Source organism: Aptenodytes forsteri, unplaced genomic scaffold, assembly GCF_000699145.1.
Source record: "Aptenodytes forsteri isolate BGI_AS27 unplaced genomic scaffold, ASM69914v1 Scaffold352, whole genome shotgun sequence".
Taxonomy (NCBI): Eukaryota; Metazoa; Chordata; class Aves; order Sphenisciformes; family Spheniscidae; genus Aptenodytes; species Aptenodytes forsteri.
The window spans coordinates 1420990-1432680 of record NW_008794860.1 but is presented as its reverse complement, the minus strand read 5'-3'; the positions used below and the strand labels follow the sequence as shown (position 1 = coordinate 1432680).

General features: G+C 40.4%; 1 protein-coding gene across 1 annotated transcript; it reads right to left on the bottom strand.

Moving 5' to 3' along the window:
- Nucleotides 1-3223: 3223 nt before the first annotated feature.
- Nucleotides 3224-11204, bottom strand: LOC103895109 (stromelysin-1-like). Its single transcript, XM_009274625.1, is given in 12 exon segments — nucleotides 3224-3324; nucleotides 4418-4518; nucleotides 5799-5958; nucleotides 6493-6626; nucleotides 7685-7841; nucleotides 7975-8136; nucleotides 8697-8822; nucleotides 9829-9911; nucleotides 9913-9975; nucleotides 10067-10305; nucleotides 11093-11173; nucleotides 11175-11204. Coding segments are annotated over 12 exon segments (1437 nt in total).
- Nucleotides 11205-11691: the final 487 nt, after the last annotated feature.

Sequence of the window (11691 nt, the reverse complement as noted above, 5' to 3'; positions counted from 1 at the left end):
AACAATCATGGAAGGTCTAGAACAAGCCAGCTTTGCTCTGAGAACTATAATCCCATCTGAAAGAGAATATTTCCAAAAAAAAAGTTGGAAAGATTGGAGCCAGAAGAGATTATCCAATTTAAAATAACACGGTCTAGTGCAGTTAACCACAATGGCAGTGCTATGGAGGGCACAGATACTGTAGAGGAGGATCAGCAGTAGGAACAACTGAAGAAAACCACTCAAACACAGGATGGTTAGAAACTTCCTTAAGGAACTAAAAATCTATAAAGTGTGATCCAATCTGTTCATGCACCTTTTTGACTTTTACTGTTATAGCTGAGACCATGGACTGATTAAGTCTTGCAGTTGTGAGACCACTCAAAAAGCCATACCAGAAATGTGAAGGAAAACTAGAATTAGAAAACAAGAACAGCATGAGGGGAATAATAAGGAATAAATAAACAGCACTGAAGTATTTCCTACTAAATTCAATAGAAACATTCAAGTTAGAAGACTTAAACCTGCTTCCCTGACCTTGGCAGTATCAGACACCAATCAGAACTACTAATTTCCTTTTCTGGAGGTGCTGTAATTAAAACTAATCATTTTTACTCTAGTTCTGCTTGGTCAGCAAAGTCTTGTTTGCCACCTCCACAGCAGGGTGTGGCAGCAGTATTTGTCTTGCAAGACTGAATGTGCCAAAATATGTTTTGGACCTTGATAGAATTGAGATAAAATTTGCTCAGTGTCTAGCTGAGAACTGGAGTGCCCCATTTGAGTAGTCCTGCTACTAGGGGTTTTAAAAATGCATCAGAAAAAAGATTCCATAAAGTGTGTTGAAATATCTCATTGCATTCATACAATACAATTGTATGTATAATTGTATAAATATAATACAATTGCCTTGTCCTGGCAGGACTAGAGGCAATGGGCACAAACTGAAACACAGGAGGTTCCCTCTGAACATCAGGAAACACTTCTTTACTATGAGGGTGACCAAACAATGACACAGGTTACCCAGTGAGATGGTGGAGTCTCCCTCTTTGGATATGTGCAAAAGCAGTATCTCCAAAAGCCACCTAGAGCCTTGGCAACCCACTCTAGGTAGCCCTGCTTGAGCAGGGCGGTTGGACCAGATGACCTCCAGAGGTCCAACCAACCTCAGTCATTCTGTGATTCTGTGATTCATGGAGAACAGGAACCAAATAGAAGAACTATCTATAGGATGAGAGAGGAAATGGCCTCAAGTTGCGCCAGGGGAGGTTTAGATTGGACATGAGGAAAAATTTCTTTACTGAAAGAGTGGTTAAACATTGGAACAGGCTGCCCAGGGAAGTGGTTGAGTCATCATCTCTGGAAATATTTGAGAGAGGTGTAGATGAGGCGCTTAGGGACATGGTTTAGTGGGCATGGTGGTGTTGGGTTGACAGTTGGACTTGATGATCTTAGAGGTCTTTTCCAACCTTAATGATTCTATGATTCTATGATCTTTTCTCTATTTTTTTCTTTTTTTAGGGAAGATGTCTAATGAGGGGGAGACTGGGTACTGAGCAAGATTTTTTACATGCATAAAAGAAAAGATACCTTCTCTAAGATCTTAGATCTTGCTAGCTGTCCATCTGAATACTTACGGGCCCCTGTAAGTATTCAGCAGCAGGGAGATTATTGTCAGCAGTACTGAACTGGCAGCTGCTGCACGTCTGTTCCTCAGGTCCAGAGAGCCATGAGACTGGCCACAGATATCATCACAGATAGAAAACATGGAGCACTTGCACAAATATGAAAATGACTGGTGGCCCCATTCCATTCCTCCCCTCTGGCTGATGAGGACTTCCATCCACTGGTGAAACATTGACATGGAAATACAAACAGTGTGGATGTCCTCAGCAGCTGGGCTCAGACACGTAGTCCTCCCTATAGCTGCCCCCGCACCTCCTGTATCCCCAGTAACGTATGAGTCCCCACAGCTTGCAGCCATGCTCCAGCTGCTGGTACTCAGACCTCTTAACCTACTCAGCAGCCAGTCCAGCTTGAAGTTCACCCAAACACATGTAGAAAGAGCTCACCCACACATAAGATACGATTTACTGAGAAGACAGGACCAAATGTGCAGGGCATGGCTAAAGAAGCACACTGACCTGCAGCCTGTTTGCATGCAACCAGTCCCCTTCAATCACTTATCCCTCTATTTTCCCAAACCTGTTTGTCCCCAATCTACCTTGATCCTTCCATTTCCCTGCCTTTGGTCTTTCCCGTAATCAACCCACAACAAATTTTGCACATTCCCACAGTCCCCTTCAAAAATTACATAATAAGGTTTATAAAATCCCCAAATGCTCTTCCCCTGGATACTGATCTCTGTCCCCCTGGCAGTGCCCCTCAGCCTGTGAGGTGCATCCTCTCCCATTAACACATGGTGACACATGTCCCCCAGCCCATGGGGGCTCCCCCAGGACAGCTGGAGAGGAGTAGAGGCAGGTCATAGATCAAGGATCAGGTCATAGATCATAGATCAGGTCATAGATCATAGGTCAGGTCATAGATCATAGGTCAGGGATTACTGGGGTTCCCCTACATGCCAATGTGCCCCTCTGCTCCTGCGTTTGTAGAGATGAGCCTTTAATCACATATTTATCAATAAATATCTTAGGGTAGGGTTCATCACACTTAAGCTTAGCCTTCTATAATCAGGTGTCTAACATAAATGGCTCAAACAGGCTGCCTCTCCAGTCAGTAAGGAAAAGGAGCACTTCCACCCCTAGGTACCCACCTCAGGCTGGGAGGGATTGCTTTCTGGAGCTCCTGTCTGTCTCTCTGTAATTATGAGCGGTAGCTTTGATTAGCCTGCTTGCTTAACTTTGAAATATCTAGAACTGGTTGAAAGCAATCCTAGCTCTAGGAACAGAAATGCTCTTCCTCATGGATTCCTGGCGGGTAGAGTTCTGTGTAGGGTGATGTACAGCACGAAGAGTGAAAAGAAGACAGTGGAAAAAATAAAACAAGACACAATTTTGTATCAAGTAAAAACTGCATTGTTCTTTGGTAAGCTAGAAATCCTGGTGTTAATTACATACATATATACACATCAGTATGTTAAATACTGTTCTGTTATTTACAGAAACACAGATTGTGCAGGGTCTGAGGTCTGCTGACTTATATATTCTATATATTTATAAAAGAAAAAGTGTTTCTAGTGCAATAACATGACATTCTTTCCAACACCATTACAGATTTCATTTTCTTAACATGGGAACCAGAAGTTTGTCTTTAGGAGGCATGTAGCTCTCTTCTTATCAGGGTCAAACTCAAATTGCTTTCTTCCATGGAAGAAATAAAAGAAGTCTAGGTAAAAAAACCAGATGAATTATGATATTGCAGGTGTAAAGATTAGTATGCTTTAACAACACCTAGAAAGAGCTCAAAAAAACTTTGGATACACTTACACTGCCAACAGCGTCTTCTCCCAGGTGTAACCTCTGCAAAATGGTGCACGGCAGCATGGGGACACCTTCCATAGCAAACCAGCCATGCACAGATTGCATAATATACTTAATGAATCCTATGAGGTGACCCTACAAAAAAATTTAACCTGTGTGTTTCTGCAGTTTAAAATGTCTGCTGTTATACAATGGCCGTGTTAAAACCCTCCAGAAGGGTGTATTTCTAGCCACCTGTGGGTAGGTATTGCACAGCCTGGAGTGTGGCACAGAGCACGGCAAAGTGTGAGTGGGTACAAGCTTGCTGGGGTGCTGCCAGATACCGTGCAGGGAAGGAGAGATCCAGCCTGGGGCAGCCGCATCCACACTTCCCTCCGGGAGTTAAGGATCCTGCTGCAGTTAAGGATCCCCAGTACCACATGTAAGACTCATTTTGGAGGAAGCTGACAGATTTGCTAGGAAGCAATTAACATGCATGTGTTTTGATGATCAGGAGATGAGGAGCCAGGAGACAACTGGGAAGCTGTGCCATTTGGCAGTGTGGACATACCCTTGAGTCTGTTCCAGCATCTCTGTGTCTAAGTAACATTCTCACTCATGCAGGAGAAGCTAGTGCCAATTATTATTCTCAAAGCTATTTTATGTCAGAGGGCCAGGCTATTATAGCCTTGCTCACAGTAGGTAGACCTTATGTTGTTGAGACATCACTGTCTTGAGTGGTGCTCTTCATGGTGTGAGGTGCATGTCAACATGAATACAGATATATCAATCTGTCCCTTAGAGCTGGCCTTTCCAGCTGTGAAGCTGTCACCAAAGGTATATTATCACTATTTTTCAAGGGGGTAAAGTGAAGCATGGGAGTGTTACGTGACTATTTCAAGGTCTTGTTGGTAATCCTGAGGGCTATGAACAGCATTTAAAAGTGCCTCTTTCCATCCAAGCACTCTCATCCCTATGACCCTGAGCATTTCATACAGATTTTAAGATCAGTTACTCACTTTCATGTTGAAAAACAGCATTGATCTTTCCATTCATTCCTGGAAATGTATTTCTTATCAGTATGGGCTTCCTGTCCATAGACTGACTTCTTTTATCATGACTAAGAAAAATGATGAACAACCTGGTGTCAATGAAAACTGCAAACAACTCATGATTAATTCAGCTCACCTCATTACCTTCTACCTACCGACAGGTAACTGAGTTCATTGAAGACTTTCAGTATCATTTAGGTAGCGTTGAGACAGACACTATGTGCCATAAATAATTATTACTCTACTAGCTGCACTGGACGAATTACTTCTGTTTACATCAGCTCAAGATATGTCTAAGGATACCTAATATTTGAACCATCTTCATAAACCTGCTGAATATTTTTTCTAAGAGACTGTACCTAAAGGAGAGGTAGATAATCTTATCTCAAACATAGATTAGATTTTTAAGATTATAAAAATATTGTTTTCATGTTCCTTCTCTGTAAGAAAAGTTTATCAAGAAAAATCTGATTTTTTTCTTAGGTTATAAGTTATTTTAAGTCATTTTACTTAAGTTACTTATAGCAGGCTGTTACATTTTTAGTGAAGTGCAGTTTATCTGTCAGTGCTGGAGTAAGAATGCTTCTGAAAGCATTTTCTTTCTGATACCTTTGCTCAGTAAGAGATTTAATGATCAGATAAATGGCTCAGCTGAAGTCCTTCAAGCTGTGAGAGTTTGAACTAAAATGTGGAAGTCTGATCTTCTGCTTAAACACGTGGCTGAATAGTTACTTCAGGATGATCTCTGCATGTACAATGACTTGGACATTGTGGTGGCAGGAAAGAGAGAAGTTGTGTCATTTGTGTGCAAAAGTTCAGGTTATCTACTGCTTCTATTATAGGAGCACCTCCTTCAGTTGTTAGAAATATGTCCTGTAACACAAACCTGAGCAGTAGGGATTGGATTGGAAAGAGGAAATAATAACCATGCACAGCAGATAATTCTTTGCAGTACATGGCATTTATCAGCAACTTTATGAAACTATCTGTCAGTAATTGGAAAAAGGGTGGGATACTCCTTCTTACCCCACAGAAATGTTTTTGATATAATTAGTGAGGTTCTGACTGATTTCCTGAGCTGACTTGTGGAGTTGTAGGATAGCTTTTTTTCCCAAGGCAGTTAAATGAAAATAAATAAATAAATAAATAAACTGTTAAATAATTAAATCAATTAAAAGGAAAGCTAAGAGCACTGTTTCACCTCCCTTTCAAATATTTTTCCATAGCCAGTTGTGGCACTGAAAGACATTACCAAAAGTGTATGACTAATGCAACTTAAATCATGACAGGATATTGATCATGTGATTATGTTTGCTCTTATTTAAGAAAGTAGCACAGGAAATACTACCTCCAAAATTTGTCTGCTATGAAGTAATATGTTTTCCCCTCATTTCAATTATAAAAAGCAGCATTAATTTTGGTAACATCTTTTGAAAAGCCCAGGGTGTAGTCTTTTTGGGGGTATCCAGGAAGTATGGTATCTCCTCTCACAACCCAGAATTCATTCCCTATGAAGAAAAGTTGATGAAAACATGTTATCAGAATCTTCTTCTGGGAATGACACAATCTTTTTCATGAAAGCTAATCTTTTACTGGAAAAATGAAGAGAGAAAATAATCGTTACTTGAAAACATTCTACACTAGTTTTAGAGTCAAAAAAATGCAAGAATAGTTCTTTGCACCACATTTATGAAAACTGAAATTTCAGTCTTCCTTCATATTTATGTTAGTTTTCCACAAGCTAGGAAGCAGCATATGTTATAATTTTTAAATTCAATAGATAATTTTCCAGAAAAAAAAGAAAATAATGACATTTATTTTGGCAGGAAAACTTTTCTATATTGACATTAAAAGACAAGATACATGTTCCTTATCTTGGATAATATTTTTGTTATCTCTGTGATTGAAATACACAAATTTATTGAACTAAATTAAAGCTTGGGGAATCCTACAGAAAGAGCTTAAGTGTTTTTTAAGCCAGACACAAACTCTCAAGGCTACTTGGAAAGACAACTTAGGAAAATAAAACTACAACATTTTACCTTTAAAAAAGACAGTTTTGTCTTTTTCAGGAATTTCGTATGCAGCATCAACACCAGGTGGCAGCCGTGGCCAGAATGAAGATATTAAATTAAAATCAGCTGTTCGGACTGCAGGATGCTTGCGCCAAAAATGCCTTACATAAGTATAGAACAGGTTTCAAATAAAATCAGACTTCACACACACTAATGCATGAAAACACATCATGGCAACCAGGGCAGGATTTATCTGCTAAACCCAGCCATGTCCCCTGAGTTAGTCACCCTAAGCTCCCGTAATGTCAACGGAAATAAAGTTATTTCCATGATGAGATTCCTCTCATCTTGATGCAGACATCAAAAATAGGTCAGATGAACTGTTTTGTCAAAACAGTTATTGTTTTCCCTTACGCAGAAAGGGAGCCTAGAGAGATCTGGCTCACATGGCTGATATGGGGTAAGATTTTCGGAATGAAACCCCACCCTGGGGTTACCAACAACAGTCTAGAGAAGCAGTTGGTGTGCGTGAGGATCTTCTGCAAAATAAGACTTTACTGGCTTTGTGGACTCCAAACTCTGAGGTCAAAACTCACTTTAACGTTGATTTTTGGGGAGGATCTGAAGCAGGGGAAGCACAGCCCTACCACATGAAAAGGAAGGGAATCAGCTCTTTTACCCCTTCTTCTCAAGACTTTGGGCTGTCATGCCCTGGAGAGGGACAGTTTGTCTGAGTTTAGCACTGAATCAATTATCCTTTCCTTTTATTGTTATACTAAATCACCACTGCAGGGGGTCTTCAAGCAGGTATTGTGTCAGGACTGGTAAACCCTCAGCTCTCTGAAAGCAAGGACAGCAATGAAAGTGACAAATGTCCCAGGACTGGTGGTACCTTTTGCCAGAGCTGAACTCTCCCAGATGCCAAACACCTGGGACTTGCTTACAGCCTAAAGTGAAAACAGCCCATGTTTTCAGAGGAGCCATCTTTCCCCATCCTACTCATAGCATGCCCTGTTTCAAAGGTGATCTTCCTCCTTATACTTATCTCTCTTCATTTCTCCACCACCCTCTTTGCTTTTCCTCCCACCTCTTATCCTGATTCCTTGTCTCGCCTTCCTGCCTAAAATGGCTGATACTCTGGGTAAAGTTATTTTTCCATGCTGCGGGGCATAATTCAAAAATGATACCCAGCTATTTTACTTTTAGAAAGCTGACTTACTTGTCTTTAAAGAACATTATTTCTCCACAGAAAGTGGTGACAGCATCAAAAGTTAAATCGGGGCCACAGGCGTTTGGCAGTGCAGGATCTTTTGACTCAGTTGTGTCTTTTATCTCAGTAGATTCCCTTTGGTCATTGTGGGTGTTAGAAGATGGTCCTAAAAGAAGCAGTTTATGGAAGAAATTAAAGTGAGAACTCATTCAGGTATATCCAGTACATAAAAATGTCACTGAAAGGTATTCTAAAGTCTTTGAAATTGTAAGCATCGTTGATTAATAATTGTGAATTACCATAGAGGCACTGAATGCCATTAATATAATCCTGATGAAGAGGGAATACTGAAGGGTCAAATTTCCTATAAACTGGGTACATCAGAGCATTGGGGTCTTTGGAATGGAAAAGTCCCAGTGAATGGCCAAACTCATGAGCAGCAACATAAAACAGGTTTGTACCTGAAAACAACAAACAAAACACATAATAGGAGAGCTGTAACTTTTCATTTGTCCTGAAAACATGAAGGACATAAAGTATGTGAGAAGCTTTCAGAACTGCTTGCCTAAGCAAGTGAAGCTGATATGGGAAATTCAGTTAGAAATTAAATTCTGCTCAGAAAGAAAAATAATGAAATCAGACTATTTCCTTGTAACTCTACTGTAATGTAGATCCTGCAGAAGTCAGTGTGGGAGAAGGACCCTGGAAAAGTGCAGGTGATGTACCTGTGTGGGGAGAGACAAGCAAGTTGGAGGAGTGGAGAGAAGGGGGCTGCCAGGTCCCTCAGCTCCCTCCCAAATAAATCTCCACCCAGTCCATGGCAGAAGTTCAGCTGGGGTCTTAGCTTTCAAAACCAGAGGGCTCAGAGGCTTTTTATAGCTATGGAAACCACCTGGCCCAATGTTTCTTCAAATCAGCCCCATTTTTAAGCCCTTCTTAAGGAAGAGAGGAGACAGACACTGCACCCTTGATTTTACGTACAGCCTGCTTCAGGAAGGACTTGGAGAACTTAATTTCCTACCCTCTGTGCTTTTGGTCCAGGTTTCGTCCTCATTGAAGTGAGTGTCTCCGCCAAAGTCCTTGCCAGGTGCGTAGGCATGAGTAACGGACCCTCCTGGGCCATCAAAGGGAATGAAGTCATTGTGACCTGAGGAGCAAGTCCCATACACCGCTGACTGGGGGTTATGGAGGTAACAGATCTCAGCCATGCACAGAGCTCTCTGTTCTGCTGATTTTGTAAACTTTCAAGTTCTCCTTCCACACAGACTGCCAAAAGCTCTATTTTTCACAGGGAAAACTTAGGAAAATTTGAACTGTTGCATCAGGAGTGAAATCTTGGTTTCCTCAAGAAATGGGTGGACATTTACATACTGCTGCTGCAAGGGAAGAGGAGGACATGGTTTAGGTTGGAATATATTTCTTTTTTTGCTCATAAGGTAAAATTTTCATAAACTCTGTGTCAGCAGTCATCAGGTGGTTACCTGAACTGGACTGATAATTTAAGTGTTGATGGCAGAAGCAAGATCCTGGGAAAACTGTAAGCCCTTGAATGTAGTCTCCAGAAAAGGATTCAAGGACATAGAAGTTACGTGTGGTGCCTGCACACCCTGCATAGCCCAGATGAGTGGATATGTTTGGGTGGGAACAGAGGAGCCAACTAGAAGAGTACGTGTGTGCATGATTGTTAATGAAAGAGGGAAGGCTGCTGGTAAGCCTACCCTGAGGGCAATGCCAAAAATATAAGCCTTGAGTCTGTCTAGAACTTATTTAGCTCACACAAAGCACATGTCTAATCCCAAGAGTGTAACTGGGCTTATAGCCTGGGTATATCCCACAAGCCCTAAGCCTCTTGTGGTTCGTGCACACATTGGGCATCATATACTAAGTATAGATCCAGTGAACTACAGGCAGCTCGTTACATTTGTTTTCTCCCTCCTTCTCTTCATCCGCCCCTATACCCTCCCCCAAAGATTGTCAAGAATTATATAGCCATAGCACCTTGAGCAGGAACTGTGTTTTTCTGCCTGCTTGTTCAACCTGACACTGAACCTTGCACATGCTATGTATGAGAAGAAATCATTAGCATTTCAGGTTAACTGCTCCATATAGGCAGTAACTTGACAATAACTTGTAATGGTTGCATAGAGTTTTACCTCTGGCTGCAAAGGAGATCATTATGTCTGCATCACCTCTGTCCTTCTTGATGAATTTCAGTGGGGTCGCACTGCTCCAAACACAACGCTTTCTTGATCGCTGCATTGACATCTGCTGGACGCAGGTCTGGTGTGTAGTTTAATACCCTTTAAAATACAAGATAGAAAAACAGCTGTGTTTTTACAACTTATGCTGTGTAATACACTGTCTTTACATTAATAATTCCACTATAATTACCTATATGTCAGAACTTGTTTTGCCCATTTTGGCTCTCCTGCAAAGGTGGAGAACCCAGCTACGTCAGGGAATCCACAGTGATGTTTCTGTACCAGGGCCAAAGTGCCAGAATCCAGTTTCCCCATCACCTCGAGTCCAAAGAATTCCTGCATTTCTTTTAATTTTGGTGTCATTGGACTATTACTTTTCCAAATGAAATATTCCTCATCTTTCTTAAAGCCATAATAATTTTCCAGGTACTTAAAGGAAAAAAAAAAAAAGCATTTTAGGACAGTCAATAGTGTTTGCTTTTGAAGCTTATAAAAAATTATACTAACACCACTTCAGACATGTACCTTTGCTGCTTTTCTTTCTGTTCCATGGGAGCATGGGTGATAGAGTTTGTTAAAACCTGTATGAATATTTTTCTCTTAATGATAGTTTTTTGCACTATATTATCACTATAAATGTTTTGCAGTTTACTCAGAGTACATTCAAAATTAATATTTTTTTAATAAATTGATTATTTTCTGGTAATGTACGCTCCAGTTACCCTGTGCTCTAGAGTTACTCAGCGTCCTTTAGAGCAGGCGGTGAAGAAGCTGTTTGAAATATATGACTGTACACAAAATTTCAGCAGTAGTATCTCATTTTCCCACATTTTTTGACAGTAATAATTCAGACAAAATAATATCCTTATTTATGAAGAGTTATGTCTCACAATACCAGAAGTCACATAAATAACCACATTTCCACCTGAACTACAAATCAAACATAGACTGACTCAGGTGTTTAATTATTTGTAGAATCAACACATAAGTGAATGCATCATCAGTTTTAATTGTTGTCTACAAAAAAATAAAACAAGAATGAGTCAGGGTTAAAGAAGCCTTTGTCATCATGGTACAGAATGCAGCCCCCTCTATTCTGAGAAATACTCAATCACGTTATGCATTCTACTGGAATTTGAAGAACTAGCTCCTCGGCCACTATGTACTAGTTCCAGACACTCAACAGTTGCTAAAGATCTCCTCCCCAGAGGTCTACCTTCCTCACCTGGATAAGCTGCATGCCTTCTTCTTTCTTCTGCCTTGTATCTGCAGGAAAAGCACAAGAAAGTGCTGCACATAAATAACAGGAGAAATGGGAGGTTCTCCATTCTCATTTTCACTCCCTTTAGAAAAGTCTTCTTTGTAGTCTGCCACACAGCTGCTTCACCTTTACATAGTACTCATTTGCTTTGTAAAGCTTTCCAATCCCTGACTCACTGATTCTCACAATTTCTAGTTAGCAACAGAACACCTGCAAAACAATGGTTTTACCATAAAAAAGATTGGTGCTGTCTTTCATCCGGTTCCACCCTTGTGCAGGTTTTGCAACATGGAAATATGATTAATGAGGAGATAATAGACCTGTAGTTCTTTTTAATAAGCTCATTAACCTTTTAGTTATTAAAATATAGTCTTACTCTCCAAAAACTTAAAGCATATCTCTTTAATGTTTTCCGTTCAAAGTTTGTATTGATTTCAGATGGGTTGTTGAAGTACCTAAAGGGAAAAACATTCATAGAAGGTTACAAGATTGTAGACTATAAGTTGAAAATTTGTTTTCTAGGTCTTTTTGTAGTTGTTTGTACAGGAGCATGC